The 20,297-nt window shown below is 44.8% G+C and overlaps 1 protein-coding gene across 4 annotated transcripts in view; it reads right to left on the reverse strand.

The window, feature by feature from the left end:
- Nucleotides 1-300: 300 nt before the first annotated feature.
- The window catches only part of VCL (vinculin), a 112,618-nt gene continuing 92,621 nt past the window's right edge, over nucleotides 301-20,297 (reverse strand). For 2 of the 4 annotated variants that reach the window (XM_086381931.1, XM_086381930.1), the window contains exons 14-22: nucleotides 17,191-17,340; nucleotides 15,543-15,651; nucleotides 14,125-14,427; nucleotides 12,528-12,652; nucleotides 10,640-10,825; nucleotides 7,321-7,524; nucleotides 5,105-5,308; nucleotides 4,596-4,700; nucleotides 301-2,373 (exon numbers count right to left, since the gene is read on the reverse strand). In XM_086381931.1, the coding sequence (XP_086238057.1) occupies nucleotides 2,227-2,373; nucleotides 4,596-4,700; nucleotides 5,105-5,308; nucleotides 7,321-7,524; nucleotides 10,640-10,825; nucleotides 12,528-12,652; nucleotides 14,125-14,427; nucleotides 15,543-15,651; nucleotides 17,191-17,340 (1,533 nt within the window). In that variant the 3' untranslated portion in view covers nucleotides 301-2,226. The remainder of the gene's footprint in view (nucleotides 2,374-4,595; nucleotides 4,701-5,104; nucleotides 5,309-7,320; nucleotides 7,525-10,639; nucleotides 10,826-12,527; nucleotides 12,653-14,124; nucleotides 14,428-15,542; nucleotides 15,652-17,190; nucleotides 17,341-20,297) is intronic. The other 2 variants (XM_086381933.1, XM_086381932.1) reach the window with 1 other exon arrangement.

The following is a 20,297-nucleotide window of genomic DNA, read 5'->3' on the forward strand; positions in this document are numbered from 1 at the left end:
TTTCTTCATTTTTGAGGATTAGCTTCACTTGCTGTTCTTCAGAATAAAACTGAAGCCTGATCTAAAAGTTCTTGCTGAAACTAAGCCTGTGTGCCATAACTGTGAGAGCCCATGCCCTAGTGCACTAGCCACAACCACTGAAGCCTGCGCACTCCAGAGCCTGTGCTCCCCAGCAAGAGAAGGACCGCAGTGGCCTGCTCACCGCAACCAGAGAAAACCCTCGTGCAGCAACGAAGACCCAGCACAGCCAAAAGATAAATCGATTGGTTTTAAGTTCTTGCTGAAATAACGTACCCATCATTTAAAGCTTTATACAAATGTACTTTATTGTTTTAAACAGAAGAGGCAGAAAATATTTGCATATAACAAATCCTAGCTTATAAATGTAGTTTTTCAGTGGTGATATCTCTAATCAGCATTCAGGGATTGTTTGTTTGTTTGTGTCACTGTGTCTTGAGCACTGATATTAGAGAAAAGCACATTGGCGTAAAGTGTAAACCAGCGTCTCAACACTGGAAGAACTTGGAGAGCAAACATGATTTTTCTTACTTCCTCTAAGTAGTCTTAGTAAAACAAAAGGTGATCTTTGGCATAGATTCATACTTTAAAGGCATTAATATTGCATTTATATCAGTTAAGCAACTATACAAAGATGCTGAGGGCCTTGAAAATCATCAGTTAAAAGGTAATAGAGGAAGCCTGAGTGTACAGTACCAACTTAAGACAAGTTTTACACATTCGATGTTAGGATCTAACACACATTTGAGGTGGGGAGACATTCAGGCAAGGGTCTTACTCCTTTACTCATCCAGTTCTGGCTTTGGGAAGAAATACAGTTTCATGTGCTGGGGAATGCTTAGACAGCAGTGAAAAGTACAGGAAAGGAAAAGCTCCCTTCTCTCACTTTGCTAATAGGAACCTTACGGTGATAATTAAATATTATACCTATTACTCCCTTGAACAGCTGTACTTGGGAGGGAGGGGAGGTTGCCAGGGACTTGGTTGGTGTTGGCTGAGGGAGGTAGGAATTTCTGAGGACTGTTTCCCATTGACTCATCCCCCAGAGTGCCAGAATTCCAGTCTGCAAGTACCACCTCCCTTAGGTAGGAAGCATCCTTCAGACAGGATTGCCTTTGCATTAAACACTGCTGGGGGCAAGCACCAATTCTCAGGACTGAATTTCAAAAGGATAAAAAGGATCTTCCAAAGTTACAAAACAAACATTTATCTTTAAAATCTTGTCTAGGAAGGGTTTGAGGGAAGAATACAAAAGCCAGGACAGGAGACATGATTCAGTTAAAAATAAAATGCAGCATTTCAGCTCAGAAAGAACAGTAAGAGCTAAGAATGAATGAATAAGGCCTCAGCGTAGACCTCTGCAGGCAGTGACAAAGCGTGGAGTGGCCCCGCCAGGAGGGTGGGCAGAGCCACGCCCCGGCTACTCTGCCTCTCCAGTGGCAGAGAGCACCAGGGCACACAGTGTGTTCTGGGGATGCTGCCTTGGCGGGCCAAGGCAGGGTGTGGGACGGAAAGGTTCCCTAGCACAGACACTGCTCTGGGGTGAGGTAAAGACAGAACCACATGATACAGTGATTTCCTCCTGACAAAGTGAAATTTGGCTGTGTACTGTGGGAAACTAGAAGGATTGAACTAGGGAAAGGAAGGAAGTGAGTTCAGGCCCCACAAGCTGGGGCTCCCCAGAGGCCACCTTCCCCTGCAGCAGTGAAGCTCACATCTGAAAAAGACCCAGGAAGCACAGCCAGGAGAGGCAGGCAGGGTCAGCAGCAACATGGAAAGCCCAAAATGTTGGAGGCACAGTGATTTCCTTAACTGACTTGCCTGGGCCCTGGGTCTTGGGAGCCTAGTGGAAAAAATGAGGGGGTGGAGGCGGAAAGGGAGCTGTCCTCTAGGGAACAAGGGCAGAGCAGGGTGTCAGGCTAGTGTTCACTCTTGGATTTTGAGCTTATGTGAAGTCCATGGGCTAGAAACCCAGTCTGCCTATTGGGATAGAGTGTGCATAAGTAAAGCCGTGTTTGAGAATACAGGCCTTATACGGAGACACATTTCAGTGTCCATAACAAGAGTATAAATGTTTTCTAATTTGTATGTCAGGCCAGGATGGTGGCTTTCAACCCCCCAGCAATCTTGGGTGGCTCCTGGGACCACATCATTTTCGTTCTGTGCAGCAGGGGCTTGCTTCTGTGTTAGCCAGGTTCAACCAGGTGTCTACTGGTACCAGGGAGTCTTTCTAACCCAGCGCAGAGTAAACCCAGCATCTGTTCGAATTTTGATTGAAGCTGCTTCTGCTTCTCGAACAGTCTCCTTCACAGACTGCATGAGGTTCTGGGCATTGTGAACCAGCATCTCTGTGGCCTGCAAGGAAAGAGGAGCTCTCCATTACTCAGAGTCCCTGATGGAGCCCTGCCTCTGAAACAGGCTTAAGCCAGGAACGGAATGCGGTTTACCCTACCTGCGCCTGGCGTCACTGGTGGTTTATAGCTGGATCGCCAAAAAGAACCCCAAACTGGACCATCAATGATTGTGGACTGCACTCTCAGATGGCATCTAGTGTACACTCCTTTGCCGATGTTTGAACAAGCCCCTGCCTTGGGCTCCCCCTCTGCCTAGAATGCTCTTCCCTCAGGTATCCCAATGGCTCACTTCTCACCTCCTTCAGATCTCTCTGCCCAGTTATCACCTTATTGAGGCTTTTCCTGCTCACCTTATTTTAAGTCACAAACCACCTTCCCAACTCCCAGTGTGCCTCACCCTCGAGTTCTGTGTTCATTTTTCTCTACAGAACTCGTCATCGCTAGCTGATAAACTATATGTTTTATCTAGGTGGTTCATCTGATGTTTTATCTAATTTTATCTAAAATTTAAGTAACATGAGGGAAGCAATTTTGTCAGTTTTGTTCTCTACTGTATTTTGGTGTTATGTCAGTGCCTGTCACACGAGGCATTTCATATATATTTAATGAATGAATGAAAAAGTAATCAAGTAAACCAACCACCTTATAAATCCATGAAAATCTAAGTAAGTCTTCTAAACATAAAAAATACAGGACTGAGATCACATTAGTAACTTATCAATCTACTAACCCAGTAGTTTTTTTAATTCTGATATGTTTTTGAGCTATAGATCCTTTGTGAGATTAATGAAGGCTGTGGATTCTCCCCAGAAAAAAAAGCTCAGATGCACAAAATTTGTGAATGTGATATCAGAGGGTTTATGGGCTCTGAGAGGCATAACTATGGACTAGAAGTCCCAATCAGTTAATCTTTTCACTTGGTCAATAAAGAGGCTGAGGCCCAGAAAGATTCAGAGACTTGCCAGCCAAACTCACACAGCAGTCAGGATGAGGCCTCCAATTTCTACCTTGCAGTCCTGTGTCTCTTCCGTTCTACCACATTGTCAGTTTCTTTTTCTACTAGAATAATGGAACATAGTAGACACTCCCAAGATACATTTTTGTTGGTTAACTGATTAAATGATAAGGTTGGAAATTCTTGAGTCTTCCCCTTCCTTCCTTGTCTTTTCTATTTCCTTTCCTTGGGGCAGAAGAGATCACCTGACAGGAAATAGCCGAGTGCCCAAACCCTGCCTAGAATACACGGAAGTTACAGGTGAAGATCCAGTTTGCGTGGTTTAGGGGACGAGAGGGTTAAGGTGAGAGCTAGTGAACTAAAACATGGTAGTTAAGGCAGCACTGTTGACCCCAAGAGAAGTAGCCTCCTTGCCTCCTCTCAAGTGCTCCTTCCCTGTCTCCTGGCCCAGACTTCTCCAAGGAGAGGGACTGTGTCTTTTGTTAACTCCTCTACATAGCACGTTATGCAGTGCCGCATACATATTCCAATGTATGATAAGCCTTGTCTGGGCAGTTCAACAAAAGATGTGCTATCTTCCATAAGAAGAAATTGGAAGTCTGGCTCACAGCACAGCCTATTGGAGGGAGTTTAGGAGAGGAAGAGGTGTTCAAATGATGGCTTTCTGAAAGACCTGAGCCACATTTCCAGGAGGCAGGGAAGAGAACAAACTGGGATTGCCAAAATACATACAAGAAACACTTTAAGCAAACATTCCCACCATCTTTATTTCAATATCTGTCAAAAAAAAACAAAAGAGAAGCACCTCCTTTGAGATTTCATTTCCACCTCACCACAGGCCTAACCACCTCATGCCCCTGAAAAGACAGTGCTGTTCATCCTCCCTGAGGTACTTATAATCCAGAGGGCAAGGAAGCAGGAATTCTCCAGCCGAAAAGGTCCAGTGGGCAGGACTGAACACACCCTAGAGGCCTCTAAAGAGCCAAGCCTATTCCAGGGAGAAAAAGAACTGAGTGGAGTCCTAACTGCTGCTGATTCACTCAACCTCCCTAACCCTCAATTTCTTATTTGTAAAATGACAGAAGTTGCACAAGAGCTTTTCACTTTCCTTTCCAAATTTCTGATGCATCTCTCCAACACAGATGCCCTTTTGAGAGAGCTGAAGACTCCATACCATGTACTGAATACTCATTCCTCAAGGCTGAATTAAATCACCCTAAAGGGGCACAGAAGCTGCTGGTGAGAAATCAGAAGCAGCAGGTACGTACCTGCTCGGACTCCTCGTCGCTTATGTTGGTCCGACCCAGCATGGTGGCCTTCACCGTGGACAGGATTTTGAGCTGGGTGCTTATGGTTGGGATTCGCTCGCATACCTAAAAGAGAAAACTCAATTGAGTATGTTTCTATGTTTTTCTTGCCTGCAAGCTCCTTGAGGGCGAGACTTATCCACCTCTTACTCTCAGTGGCTGGCATGCAGAAGGCATTCAATGTATCAGCAGCAGAATTCCATTTGTTTTCCCCCTAGAATCAGTCTAGTCTCTTTGTCCAAAAATGGAAGCATTAAAATTCTTTCATTTGATTCAGAAATACACTTTTCCAACTCTGTCTTTCCCAAACTCACATGCATATTTCCCCTTTCTGCTATTTCTTTCATGAGGTGCCTCTTCCTCCTTGCTCACCCGGATTTCTCTCTCCTGCTTTTCTCCCTACCCCTGCCACTGCCCTCCTCCCCCCCTCCCCCAACACACACACACATACACACACTTTTCCTGAGTACCTGTAAAAGGTTGGTTCTAATCCGCTTATCTGTGCACTGCTTGGCAACCTCCTTGGCCAACCGAGTCACCTCATCTGAGGCCTTGGCGATGTCCTTGGCACACTGAATCAGTGCCCGCTTGGTGCCGCTGCCCCCTCTGACCAGTCGAGACATCTCAGCCATCAACAGAGCCATGCGCTTGGCTGCTGCAATGATGTCATTGCCCTGGAGAGACGCGAGACACAGAGTGAGCTCAGCCCATACTCTGGCCAAGTTAGGGAGCGAAGTAGAAGCAGAGAAGAGGGGAGGGAGCCTGCTGCTCTAGCAGCCCTCTGGGAGGTGAGAAGAGAATACACAGGCTATTCTTGAGTGAAACGGACAGCAGAGGAGAAGTAAAGAGAAGAGTAAGCCAGGGCACTCACCCTAGCATTCAGTGAGAGTGAGAGAGACAGAGAGAGATCACTGGACCGAAAAAAGGAGGACTTGGATATTAATCTGAAAGGGCAACATGTGAGCCCCAGGCATAGCACTAAACAAGCACATCAGCATCTCCAGGTTAATCATGTCAATAAAATGGGAGTGGGCCCAAGGAATGGGTTAAACAGGCATTTTCCTCTCTGTGGGGGGAAAGCAGTACAGTTGGCCTGAAGGGAAAAATACAGATGAGCCTTTCCAGATGCTGAAATCATCCTCTTCAACCTGACCCTTCTTACAAATAGCGGCCAAGGATTGCCGCTGCTGAACTAGAATTTAAACCAAGTAACTACTATTAGCCTTGGTGAAAAAAAAATTTTTCTGACCTAAACAGCTCCTTCCCTCTGTTTACTGCCTCTTGTTTGTACTGTCAGCCTAAAGGAGCATGTTATTTTCATTCTTCATGTTTAAAAAGACCAAAAATCAATTCTTCAGTCCCCTCAGCTAAGTGGCTTCAATTAAAGAAACTTTCAGCTAAGAGGATGCTGGGGGAGGCTTTGGGAAAATAAAAATCATGTGTCAAGCTGTAACTGGAACTCCGGCAACTAATAGCAGCTTATCTTAGATTTGGCATTTTGGTTCATTATAACCCTCATGGGTCATAATGTACAAGTAATTTACTTTATGCCTTCAAAAGGCTCATCTTTTGGCTGATAGCAAGCAAAAATAATAAATGCAGTGTTCAAAACTACCTAAAAGGCCAGGCCCTCTGCATTTCTCCCCTCATGCTTTCCAGTTTCTAGACAATGCAGTGAGGCATACACAAACCATGCCACGGCAGGGTGCTCTGTGAGAGGCATCCACAGGCACCAGGAAGTGGCTGATTATTTACACGAGGGGGTGCGTAACCTCCCAGGCAGTCGTCGAGGCCAGAGAGAACACAGTTTGGGAAGAACTCATGAGAACAGGAGTATGTTAGACAAGGTTGGCTAGGCCCACCTCTTCCACTGCAGACCTGGGATCATTCCAGGATTTCATGACCTTGGTTAGAGGATAGTGTTGTGCCAGGGTTAGTTATTTATCACCCATCACTCCTCAAAACCTTTCTTCTTGCAACATGCCACCTTCAAAGGGGAAAATGTAATGATCCCCATCCTCTACTCCCTAAGGCCAGAGCTCTGTTGGTTCCTGTCCTGCAGCCTTGAGCCCTCTCTCTTCCCCACTCCCACACCCTGGCCCACTGAAACCCCTGATCAAGCAGTCAGTGAAGCTCCCTTCCCTGTGGGTACCCCTTAAGGCCAGCATCTGCCACGCAGCCAAGTGCAGGACAGCAAGCAGTCCTTCCCAGAAACCCTGCCATGTAAAGCTGCTTCTCACCCTGATCAACTCTGCCGGAGCCATCAGTGAGAGGTCAGCGGAGAGGAGCTGGGGATGGGGGGCAGGCAAAGCCCAATGATCAGGCCGGATGACCTCTTAATGGTCTATAGTGGTTCCTGACCTGAAAGTCATTGAGAGACGCATCCACAGCTTCCCAAGGGATTTAAGGTTCCAATGTCGGCCACAAGGTCAATAAGAAAAGGAATCCTTTCAAAAAGTGACCCTATCTCTCTCTAACCCCTAAACATGAATGCAATCCAATTAATCTGGCATTCGCAGACCTATGAAACTTGTGAAGCCAGTCCTAACAACAAGGTGCAAACAGACAGATGCCCACCCGGCCCAGACTCACAGGACCCGCACAGATCATGAGTGATGCAATGTGTCAAGGCTGCACATGGCCGGATGCATAGGGAGCAGCCCCACTGGGGGGCGCTCATCAGTACCTTACTAGACCACTTGGTAGCTTCCCGATGCAATGACTGAGCCGCGGCCAGAATGGGCTGGTTGACCGGCTGATTGGATGGCATTAACAGCAGCTCAGGTTCGTAATCGTCTTCCATGTCAGGGGGGACAGGGAACCCAACAGCATCAGCCGCCTCTGCCTCAGCTACAACACTTATACCCACCTTAGCGGCTGGGTTACCCGGCTTGGTCGATGGCAGGAAGGATGAGAAACAGGGACAGTGTTAGTAAGAGCAGTAGGGCTTGGGAAACTGAGCTTCAGCTGATTTAGTAACCCAAGCTCGCCTAGGATGGGAAAGAAAATGGATTCCCTCCAGGAGTCCGATGAGCCAAGCTCTGCAGAAAGGGAATTCTCAGCCTCCAGCACCAATCTGCTCATAGCAAGGGAAAGAGGCTTGCTTACTCCAGTAGCAAAGGTTTCCAGAGACATATTTATACAAAGAAAGAAAGTGGCATTCCTTTTTAATACACTTACTACCAAAGAGTAATTCTCGGGTCAGAACATTTTTGAGAAGCCAAACAAACAATCAATAGTAGCTTATTAACTTTAAAAGGAATTCAGAGGGGAAAAGTAAATGCGGCCACACAAGTTGCTTTGAACAGAACAAAGTGAAAACCTGCTGACTCATATGGACACTGTTCTACAGTTTCCTGGACACAGAAGGTATCTTGGGTCAGCTCTACCAGACACAAAATTTTTTTTTCTTGCTGGGGTTAAGAGTCCCAGAATCTAAAATAATAAACTGGAAGCAACAGATATCAAATCAGGAAAGAGGAAAGGAAAACACAACGCTGAGTGAAGCGGGCTTATCAAATACCCCATAGTCACCCAGCTAGAAGTAGCCTCGAGAAGACACCTCATCTAGCATCCACCTTAGGGAAAACATACTTCAGAGCAGTTGTCCCTATCTGAGGTCCTCAGAGACAACGCTTCACAATCTCACTTTGCATCCATCACTAGAACTGCCTCCTCAAGCTACTCTTTGGGTACAACCTAAATCTCTCCAATTGCACTCAGCCCAAACTCAGTTTACACAGTCCACAGATAATTAATGCATGGCCTTGTCAACTGACCAAGGCTGAGTTCAGAGGAGCTCTAAGTTGATGCCCATGAGAGAATGGGACCTGTGTGTGTTGGGGGAGACAATTAATTTAATACCAGGGATGGGATTCTGAAAGCCCAGGGAGGAAGCAGGGAGATCAGATGCTAAAAATAGGTTGAGGGGGAAAGAAAATGAAAGGAACTGCCCCCAGTGAAGCCAAACCACTGATATAAAGAATGGCAAAAAAAAAGAATGACAAACACGGGTTCTTTATATCAAACATCTCAGAGTATGTAATCTCAGATTACAAACATCTCTAACCAAGAGAAAGTAAGAGTTTGTGTCAAATTTAATTTGAGGTTGCTATAACTCCTAAAAATCTTAATCCGCACAGGAAGCCTGCCTCCAAAAAATGACTAATAACTTGGAGGACTCAGCGCCAACATGTGGTGTAGGTACCTTCTAAATCCTTTCACCTAAACTGTCTCAACCAGGACTCATCCCCATTCCTTAGAGGTAAGGCCAGCCCACTCCTGAGTGGGGTTCAGAGTCCCAGAGTGTACAAAGACAGACTGATAGAAACAAACACACCCCACTCCTCACCTCCCTAAACACACATGGTTCAAGTAACTACTGACTTCACACAGCTTGAAGTCAGCAACCCCCAGAGGCAAACCAGCAGACACAGTCAGATTTAAGGACTTCTGGTGACAAATGGCAGAGTGGGGTAAACATCTAGGCCAGTGCTGTCCACCCCTCAAGGTTTATGTTTATCTTTACAATTCATGTATATTTTGTGTTCCTATGAACAATGTACTTGGGTTTATTGTAATGAAATTTAAATTTTCTTTAGGAAATTCCCTGGCGGTCCAGTGGTTAGGACATAGTGCTTTCACTGTTGGGGACTGGGTTCGATTCCTGGTCAGGGAACTAAGAGCTCACAGGCCATGAGGTATGGCCAAATAAATAAATAAATTTTCTTTAAAATCTTTACGTAAAACCAACCTTCACTGTCACCCCCACTCAACTCCCCCACATGCACTGGGACTCTGCTAACGGTCCCAGGGGTATGCATGCCCCTGTTGGAGAGATATGATTGTAAGTAAGTCCACAGGTCAAGACCAACACCAGCAAGGTCACCATTCCTTCTGTGAAGCTGGACTCACAGCTAACAGTTCAGAAAAATACAGAGTTAAAAAAACCAAGGGCAAATTCCCAGCCTGAAAAAAACCCAAGATCAGATGCATGTGCGGGAGGTCCCTTGGGAACTACATTCAATACAAGAGCTTGAGATGACGGAGAGTGTAAAAAGAAAAAGAGGAAAATAGATGTTGGGAATAAAGATGTAGGGTCATAGTAGAAACACAACTGACTTAAAACTAACAAATAAATTTAACTCTTATCTAGAAAGGTTACCACTCACTTTTCATCATTTAGAGCCAAATAGGGGCTTCCCAAGTGACTCAGTGGTAAAGAATCCACCTGCTAATGCAGGAGACACAAGAGACACAGACTTGATCCCTGGGTGGAGAAGATCCCCTGGAAGAGAAAATAGCAACCCACTCCAGTATTCTCGCCTGGAAAATTGAAAGGGCAGAGGAGCCTGGCAAGCTACAGTCCATGGGACTGCAAAGAGTCAGACACAACCGATATGCACGCAGGCAAAAGTTATTCATGGGGCATGACTGCTATAGCATCCAAATGTTCACCAACCACCTTAACATTTACACTTCCAGATCTGTTGGAGTTAGCCTGAAGCTGTCTTGAATTGAAGGGTAAGATGATTCTGATAACAGGACAAAGGACAAAGCTTTTAAGATACCAAATATCTGCTTCTATGAGAAAAGAGAAGGAAAATGAAAATATTTCATATAGCTATAGCAGAGCCCACAGAAGACTGTGCCATGTTTAGAGTGTGGATAATTACCAAGAGAGCATCTAAAAACATTCAGTGACCCCAAGAAAGAAGAGAAAGTTCTTAGAGACTAAATGTCCACCATCAGGGGAGCTGATACTCCAGAGGAAAGAGGAAAGGAACCTTCGTCTCAAACCACAGGTGTCCTAGCTCTCACTTGAGCTGCTAGAAGGAGAAACCATCAAGTACCAGAAACATCTCACTAAATCACAAGAAAGAAGAGGATCCTGCTCCTGGCAGCAACACAAACCAAAGCAGAGAGAGGGTGATTTTCCAAAAAGACTTCCTGGGCTGTGTGTCGGCTCTTCATCCTTTCTCAGCAAGAAGAGCGTCACTACTTACCTTGCTGGACCACTTGCGAGCTTCATCGTGGAGCTGCCTGGCAGCCATCATCATTGGCTGGTTAATCACCTCCCCGGCTTTCTGCTCAGGGAATTCTTCATCCTTCTCCTCCGGTGGTGGGGGCCTGGGTGGAGGGACCTCACCCTCAGGCAGAGGTGGTTTGGGAGGAGCAAGCTCATCTGTCAGCTAAGAAAGAATTGCTAGGTTATAAGTAAAGTCCTAGGAACTATCCCACTAGAATCCTTTCCTTTCCTCTAAAAAGCATCCCCAGCATATACCCTGAGAAAACCATAATTGAAAAAGACACATGTTCCCCAATGTTCACTGCAGCACTATTTACAAATAGCTGGTTCATAGAAGCAACTTAGGTGTCCATCGACAGATGAATGGATAAAGAAGCTGTGGTACATACACAATGGAATATTACTCAGCCATAAAAAAGAACACATTTGAGTCAGTTCTAACGAGGTGGATGAACCCAGAGCATTATCATACAGAGTGAAGTAAATCAGAAAGAGAAAAACAAATATCATATATTAACACATATATATGGAATCTAGGAAGACAGTAATGAAGAACCTCTTTGCAAGGCAGCGGTGGAGATGCAGACACAGAGAACAGACTGTGGACCCTGGGAGGTCGGGACGTGTGGACACGGGATGAATGGAGAGAGTTGCATGGAAATATACACACTACCATATGTAAAGTGGATAGCCATGGAAATTTGCTGTATGCCTCAGGGAACTGAAACTGGGGCTGTGACAACCTAGAGGGGTGGGATGGGGTGGGAGGTAGGAAGGAAGTTCAAGATGGAGGGGATATATGTATACCTATGGCTTATTCATGTTGATGTATGGCAGAAACCAAAACAATACTGTAAAGCAATTATTCTTCAATTAAAAATGAACAAGTTTTTTTTTTTTTTCTTAAATAAAAAAAAAGTATCCCCAGAAAAGTCACCCACATTCACAATCATCCACACTGAGCACGAGGGCCACCTGCTTCAGTCTCAACAGAAGCATATTTTCCTCCTTTTTTCTTCACAAAAAACTAGCAGCTACTGTCTTGGACATATCCCAGGGAGGCATGCATGGCAATACCGAGCCAAAGAGCCTCAAAGAAGATCTAAATTCTGGTCTTAACTTCGGACCAGAGTTCAGGGGCAGCTGCATAAGCATGGAACTTCTCCCCAGGGCCTTGGGTTCCTCATTTACCAATGAGGAGTGCCTAGACCAAATGACTTCTAAGTTCTTGATTCCAAATGTCAGGACTCTGTTGATCCCGTAAGAATCCATTCCCCAGAAGAGCCATCTCCTGACTCTAACCACCCACCCACAGTCCATCAAATGGAAAGAATCAAGTCAAAAAAGAAGTGTTGGTGGCTAGGGAAGCACTGGTCATTAGCTCTGGGCACAATCACTCAAATTTGTCCTCAACAAACTCAGAAACTTAAATACGGGAAAGCAAATTTGGGACATTAAATATGGGAAAGTAAATCAGGACATTAAATCAAATTATTGCCTTGATAAGCTATTCCTAAGGACAAGCTATTTCCAATACAGCTATTTTCCCACTCCTCACCAACCTACCCCACTAACTCATCACTCATCACATTCACACTGACCATAGCCAGCTCCTCTGCTCCAGTCACTCCCCATCAAAGCAGACCAACACCACAGACTCTCCACTTACCCAGCACACCCAATGCATAGGCACTGGGTTAGGACTCCTCTAGATTCAAGAATGAAAGCTGAGTTGTGCCTTTGAGATTCAAGTAAAATAAAACAAAGCCACCTAGTGACAGCGGCTCCGGAGCAGACTACCTCTCTGCCACTACAGTCCCAACACCCTGCTGCTCAGTTCTCCCCATGTATCTGGATTTACTTACTCGGAGCTGTTCAAGGTCTGGTGGAGGAGGCGGGAAGTCAGGCTCCTGTGGTTGGAAGGCTTCTCTGACCTTGGCCACAGCTCCTAGGATCCGGTATCCTGAGTCCAGGAAGCTCTTTTGCAGTCCTAAACACAGACACCCTCACTTTCAGTTGGGTAGGTCAGTACCCTGGAGCACTGTCTGTCCAGAAGAACTGGTTTTCAGTAACAAAAGCTGGGTGTGAAGCTGCCAGTAAGTGGCACAGGCAGTGACTGAAAGGGAAGGGAGGTAAGAGCAAGGCAGATGCCCTGAGTCCTGCAAACAGTCAGAAGCAGCACAAACCAGCTGTTCCCTGTAGTGCTCAGGGGACCTTCTTGCCTGGACAGCTGACAAGCACTCGGGACACTCCTGGGCAGGAACACTTTGGGATCAGGTGGTGCTCATCACCTCTCATGATAAAGCAGTCAAGAGATAAGCAGCCCCACTCAGAACAGGGGAGATGTCACTTTCAGATGGGGCAGACTTTCCCTGGAGTACTTCTCACCTTTCTCCCTCCCTACTCCTTTGCTCCATTTGGCATTCAGCATATTAGCCCTTACACTGAGCTGCTGCTACTGTATCCAGTCACCCAGAATTAAAGAATTTACTCAAACTATTTCTGTTGTTTAGTCACTAAGTTGTGTCCAATTCTTTCACAACCCAATGGACGGTAGCGCGCCAGGCTCCTCTGTCCGTGGGATTTTACAGGCAAGAATACTGGGGCAGTTTGCCATTCCCTTCTCCAGAGGATCTTCCCAATCCAGGGATTGAACCCATGTCTCCTGTATTGGCAGGCAGATTCTTTACCACTGAGTGTCACCTGGGAAGCCGCTCAAACTATTAGAAACTCCAATTAGGAAACTGAGCACGTCTTTAGTGATGGTGGGTTGGGAAAACGAGGTAGACTTTGCCTGGGCTAGGGATGAAGAGGGCAGCCCCTTCTTCCCACTCTCTCACACTGAGTGGGTCCTACTCAGAGAAGAGGCTAGAATCACTGGAGGTTCACAGAAGGAAGGAATTCAGATGGTTCCTACCAGAAAGGAGTGACACATCTTCAGCAGCAAAGAAAACATGACCAAAATTCAGCTAATGAAAACCCAAATTCTTTGGTGTAGGATCAAGATAATCACCTAGGAGACCCACAGGTCAACTCAGGTCCTCCAAATTTGACAGAAATAAAGAATGTTGTCTAGAGAAAAAGCATTTTAAGAAAAGCAGAAGTTATGCAAGTGATATAAGTTAAATGGTTGATAAATTGGTTATTATGCATCTTTTGAGAAATTTCCAAAATAATGATTCAATAGGAGAAGGAGCTATTTAGTCAGACTACATGAAGAAAGTGCAGAGAAGCTGCTCCAGAGAAACTAACTTATGATAACCCTGCCAACACTTCAGGAAATATTCTGTCCAACATATTTTGAACAGAAAAAGATTAATCTAGCATTCTCAAACTAGCAGGCTATAGTTTTTCCTCCAAGACTTTGCATGTGGGCATTTTGGGGTGCATCTTCTTTTCCCTCCCTATCAGCTGCCTGAATTAACCTCTCAGGTGAGGTGAACCACACCATGCATTGCTTACCAGGGTCAGAAATGTTTCCTGCCACGGCCTTTGCATCCACCACCATTGGGGAGATGGTTTTGCTCAATTCATCAGAGGCAGCTTTCACAGCCTCACGGAATTTGGGATCCTCAGAGTTCTCCACCTCCCTCTTAGCCACCAGCAGGATTCGGTTGGCCCGACGAGCAATGCTGGTTGCCCCGGCGACCAGCATCTGAGGCTGAATGTTGGCCATGGCAACTTTACACTTGTCCAGGTCTTTTTTAATTGCTTCTTCGGAAGCATCCAACAGAGATTTAGTGTCAATGGCTTCGTCCACCAGCCCTGTCCAGAGAATAGAAATGGAATTTAGTTTCTATTTTACAAGAATAGAGACTCCAAAACCCTGATGCCCACTCACGTGAACGGACAACACTCATAATTCTCACCTTCAGCTCAAAGTCCTTCTTACACAATCAAAAGCACCACTGGAGGGGGGTCGGCGGGGGAGTAAGAATGTAGCCCAGGAGGCCAAACAGATTCAGAGCATTTTTACCAACCGTGGTCCCAGCCTTCTTATATCTACCACAGACACCCAGAAACGCTTTCACATCAGGAGGAAACCAGAATTGTGTCTGAAACCTTCGCTGCATCAGCACCACATTATCTGTTAAGAATGTTTTCTCCTCCCGTCTCACTCCCCAGCCATCTGTTGCTTGTTGGCAGCTTGTGGTGCCCAAGATGAGCCACGCAGTGGATTCCAGTAACCTTAACAGCCTGTTTCTTGTTTCTGTTACCTGTCTTCATATGCCCAAGGAGCTCCACTTTCATCACTGGCTGCTATGGACCCCTGTCCCAGCAGGTCGTGCAGGGAAGCTGGAGCGCCTACCTTCCTCATCTCTTCCTCTCCCATCCCTCCCTCCACAGAGAATGAAGAAGACTCAGAGATGCCACTTCTACTGCACAGACACAGGTCTGTTGGTTGTTGGTGTCTCCTTTTTAAAAAAGAAAAAACTACGTAGTCGATAAGTTGGAGGAAATTCTGAGACAAGTTGTATTAAATGGTAGCTATTGTGGTTCCTTGAAATGTGAACCCGTTGAAAATGACAGGGACACTTACTGTATCCACAAACACTGCCTCTCAGCCTCTGAAACCAAACCCCAGCTCAGACAGAGACAAGGCACTATTCAGAGAAGATAGGAACTGTAACAATAAACATCACACTGGGAGGGCGGCATTAAAATCAAAGGGGCTCAAAGAGTCTCTCTTTGGACAAAGTTGCAAGGCTTGAATGAGAAGCCACCGCTGCTCAGAGGCCTTAATCAGGGCCAAGTACACTGTCAGGCACATGACAGTCCCTTTATCCAATTACAGCTTAGTAACATAACCGGTCCTGCCTGAGTTTCTCAGAACTTGTTTCTCATGGATTAGACAGCAAGATTTTTGCACACAACGCTACCTGTCATTTTTTCAACATTATCGATCCACTGGTTCTTCATGGTCTCAAAATGTTCATAAGCAGCTTGATTTCCAGGATTCCTAAGTAAGATGCGAGCGGCTGAGACCACCTGGGAATAACAAAGCAACCTTGAAACACCAAGAGCACCTTCCCTCTCAAACACAAGCCTTGAGTGAAGCTTCCCCCTCTTCACCTGCAGGTGGCACTCTAAGGCCAAAAGTCGGCGAGTCTCCTTTAACGCCAAACACTTTAGTCTTGGTCTGATAAGCAGCTCAGCTAATAAAGTAACATAGTAAAGGAGTGTTTGCTTGATACTTCCAAACATACACAAAACAGACAAATACTTAAGCCCTCCATGTCCTTCCATCTAAAAAAGTACCATTTAAAAAGATACTATTAACAGATTTATGAATATTTACTAAAAACAACTGTCTATAGTTAACAAAGTACTTTCACATCCATTATCAGGCTGAATCCTCACAACAAGCCTGTGAGAGAGACAGGACAGTAATTTCTCCATTTCACAGCTGCAAAAACCAAGACACAGAAAATTGAAGTCACTTGCTCAAGAGCTCTTAGCTAGTCAGTTACAGCTCTAGAGGAAGGAACTAACATTTACTGAGTATTTGATAAATTATAGGCTGTATAACATATAAACATCTGAATTTTCAAAGCAATCCACTAGGAAAGAGTTCCCTCTGTTTACATATGAGGAAAGGATTCAAGTCCAGATCTGTCTCCAAAGTCCTGGTTCTTTTTACAGTTGGTGTGTTAAGCCTAATGCTGTGTTTCTGTTTTTTAGGAATCTCGGTTTTATACAGAAATTCTGTATTTTATTCTTCATGTTTTATGGAACTTTTTCACGAAAGTTAGATACACTCATGTTTTACGGACATGTTTGATTTTTCAAGAGACTCTAACTTTTAACATGCCACATGGATAAAAGCTGAACAATGAAGGGACATGCTAAATGTCCCCTGTCTCTGCTTACAAGCTCCCACCACATCTAGTATCACAAATCTGTAAAGCCAAGACAGTTTCTAATGTATCACAGGCATTTAAGAAATATATGCTGAGTAAATAAGTGAAAAAATAATAAAGTTTCTATAATTCAACTGAAAGAAAAAAAATGCACAAACATCACACTAAATGACATTGAACTGATTTTTTTTAAAGAACATCTATCATGTACTAGAATTTTAATTCCTGTCCGATTTGTTTTCTTTTGTTCCCACTCTTCCAATATTCTGTTCACAGTCTGGTATATCTTGGTTATATAATTAAAGAGAAAAGAAAACTAAGTATAAAACAACTAAAAATGTTTAAATAGCCTCAAAGAGACGTATGGAAAGGCATAAACTCTAAAATCAAAACCAACTAACCTCTCAAGATTATCAAATTTTTCTCTAATTCTGTATGGGAGGGGGGTACTTTACTAGTTTCTTCTACTTTCAAAACTAATCATATCATTGTAAAAAAAATTCAAACAATATAAAAATGATTTTATTGACACTAAGGGTAAATGTGGGGTTTCTTCATGATATTTTATAATAATAAGTGTTCAAAAATGTATAGAAACTCTTCTGTAGTTAACCTCCTTTACTCACTACGGTGTGAACTTACATGATAAAAAGGGAGCGAAACTCACCTGGGGTGTAAGTTCTCGGGCTGTCTTCACTGAGGCCTGAATGCCTTCCACTGTTGATTTATTAGCAGTTCCAACAGCAGCCGCCTTCTCTGCTGTGGCCCCAAGCCTTCCTGAATGGTTTTCAAAGTTAGCTGCCCTCTCATCAAATACCTTGAGGAAAAAAAACAAAGATATTAAGTAATTTTATTTCAATAAAACAGGTCAGACAGCCTAAGGGAAAAGTCTCTCTTTTTAAGTAGAGGCAGCAACTGCTTGAGCAAAGACTTCAGCAGATGACATCAAACCCCAGCTAATAAGACAACAGTCACACACTGAGTCCTGGCCTTGCCATATCTCCTCAGAGATTTGGTCATTAGCTCCACATGTATGCAGACACACACACATCCTTGAATTTCAGTTCAACTAATGCTTACCAAGTGCAAACAAGACATACAGAGCCATGTGGTCTACAAGAAGAAGTTCACAGCATCCAAAGACTTAATCCCCCTTTCCCAAGGCTTATCCTCTAGTTTGAAGAGGTCAGAAAAACCTACTCCAGGTTGGTGGCTGAATGCGTTAAAGATCAAGACTATCCACAGAGTCCTAACCAGAGCCCATCCTCGGGCAGCTCCCCTCACATATCCCGTTACCATTAATGTTGTAAAAGTTCTGCCCCTGACCTCCGTAGGAAAAACGATAGCTGGTGCTCACACCCAGGCCTGACACAAGGGAAATTCGCCTGATTTCCATCACCCAAAGCCAAACTATCCACTGAATTGTTCATTCAGTTCACACATCTGCTTCAGCAGGGATATTTTTCAAAGTCGCATACCTCGAAAGGGACAACTGAACTTAAGAGGACAGGAGTTCCTCTGTCATTTGTCTGAATAACATTATGAGCACTGACGCTCAGCAGCAGTCCTGGGTGACGTTTATACACAGAGCACGTCAGGACTGCCGAGCAGAGTCTACCCTCCTCTTTACCTCCTCCAGAAGGTCTACCTGCCTGTACTTGGAGTCAAGTTCTGGCTCCTAGCAGACACTCTCTAAAGGTCTCTTGGCCCAAAAACAGGCTCCTCATTGCCAGGGTTCTATGTTTACCTGACTCAAGTCTCTTCTCCATCCTGGCCTCTTCTCTGATTCAGCCATTAACGGGTTCTTGCCATTTTTAAAGCTCAGAATCTCTTCCTAAATCTCTGATCTCCTGGTCCTCTTCTCCTGGCCTCCATCCTTGTTTCTTTCCTTGTCTGGTCTCCCTACTCTGAATACACAAGGCTTTTGCTGACTTTGTCGACCATCTCAACCCCAGACCATGTCCGCTGCTCCCTTTGACTTAATCTACTGCTTAGCTTGATTTTCTTGTCATGCAACCAAAATTTACTAAGCACTTACTATGTACCAGGCTCTGGAACAGGTGCTGAAGATACAAAGATGAGTAAGACATTATTTCTGCATCTCAAGGAGCTCACATCCTAGCAGGGTTTAAAAGGCCCATAAACAGATGCCTATAATAGTTGTGTGCTATCTGCAATAATAAATTTAGGCATTGATACTTAGGAGGAAAAAGGCACATAACCTATCCAGAAAGAAAAGGATACTAGAATAAAGGATAAATAGAAATTAGCCAAAAGAGATGATGGGGAAGATAACTAGGTAGAGACAGAGAGAGAACAAAGACACAGAGAAAAGAAAGGACAGAGTAGGCAGGAAACTATAAGCAAAGAGGTATTTATTGCTGGGACATGAACTGAGAAGCAGGGCTTTGTGCAAAACAAGGGTAAGGAGAGTATTAGAAGCCAGATCACAGAGCCCTGGCTTTCTCCTATGCGAAAAGGAAGGACCACTGAAAGGTTTAAGCAGGAAAATATCAGGCTCAGACCTTTAACTTTATTTGTGCCTTAGTGACCAATTCAAAGACCAGTTACAGCTGCATAGTCACTCAGGCAGCAAGGGACAAGGATCAGAATTACAGCTGTGGCAACATGAAGAGAAATTAGAATTCAAGACATATTTGTGAGATCAAATTAGCTTGTCTTACTTTACTGATGACGAGAAGAGTCAGTGGCAACTCACAAATTTCCAATAGGAAGAAGACAGGACAATACATGCTGTGGTACCCAGCAGTATCTAGGTAGAGATTACCAACAGAGTTTGCCTACTCATCCGACACCAAGAGATGTCTGGAATGAAAAAATAGCAAATTACCCCAGCCTAAGTGGACCATGAGCTGAACTGCCCAGGAATCAAGGCCACAGAACGAAAATGGGGGTCATTAGCAAATAAGAATAACACAAACCTCTGCCCACCTGTTCTACACTGTCTTGGGTGCCTGACCCAACTCCTCCTTCACTGCCAGTACTACAGAGTCTAGAAAACCAAATACTTGCTTTCCTAGATTCCTTTGCAGTCAGGTAGCCTTGTGACAGAGAAGGCAATGGCACCCCACTCCAGTGCTCTTGCCTGGAAAGTCCCATGGACGGAGGAGCATGGAGGGCTGTAGTCCATGGGGTCACTGAGGGTCGGACACGACTGAGCAACTTCACTTTCACTTTTCACTTTCATGCATTGGAGAAGGAAATGGCAACCCACTCCAGTGTTCTTGCCTGGAGAATTCCAGGGACGGGGGAGCCTGGTGGGCTGCCGTCTATGGGGTCGCACAGAGTCGGACACGACTAAAGTGACTTAGCAGTAGCGGTAGCAGCCTTGTGACAGAGTTCCAGTCAATGAGACATACACGAAAGTCTCCTGGAGGATTTCTGGGAGTGTTTACTTTCATTTATTCAGTGCCAATGATGTGCCAAGAATTGTGCCAAGAAATGGGAATAAAGTAATAACAAAACAAAATCCCTGCCCACATGGAGCTTTCATGCTAACATGAGGGAAACATACAAAGAAAAATGAGGTAAATATGCAAATGTTGATAAACACAAAGGAGAAACAGGATGTGGAGATAAGGAAATTCCTTGGGCTGGGGCTGCGCTCTTAGGTGGTGACCCCAAAGTGATGTTTCAGTAGAAAGCTGAAGAAAGTGAGTGAACAGTGTTTGCAGTTATCTGTGGGAGGACCAGAGAAGACAAGAGCAAGGGCTTCAAGATTAGAACATATAAACATAAACAAGGAATACTGGG

This window comes from Bos grunniens, chromosome 28, assembly GCF_055505025.1.
Source record: "Bos grunniens cultivar Pamir isolate PY7600 chromosome 28, Bosgru_T2T1.0, whole genome shotgun sequence".
Classification (NCBI taxonomy): Eukaryota; Metazoa; Chordata; class Mammalia; order Artiodactyla; family Bovidae; genus Bos; species Bos grunniens.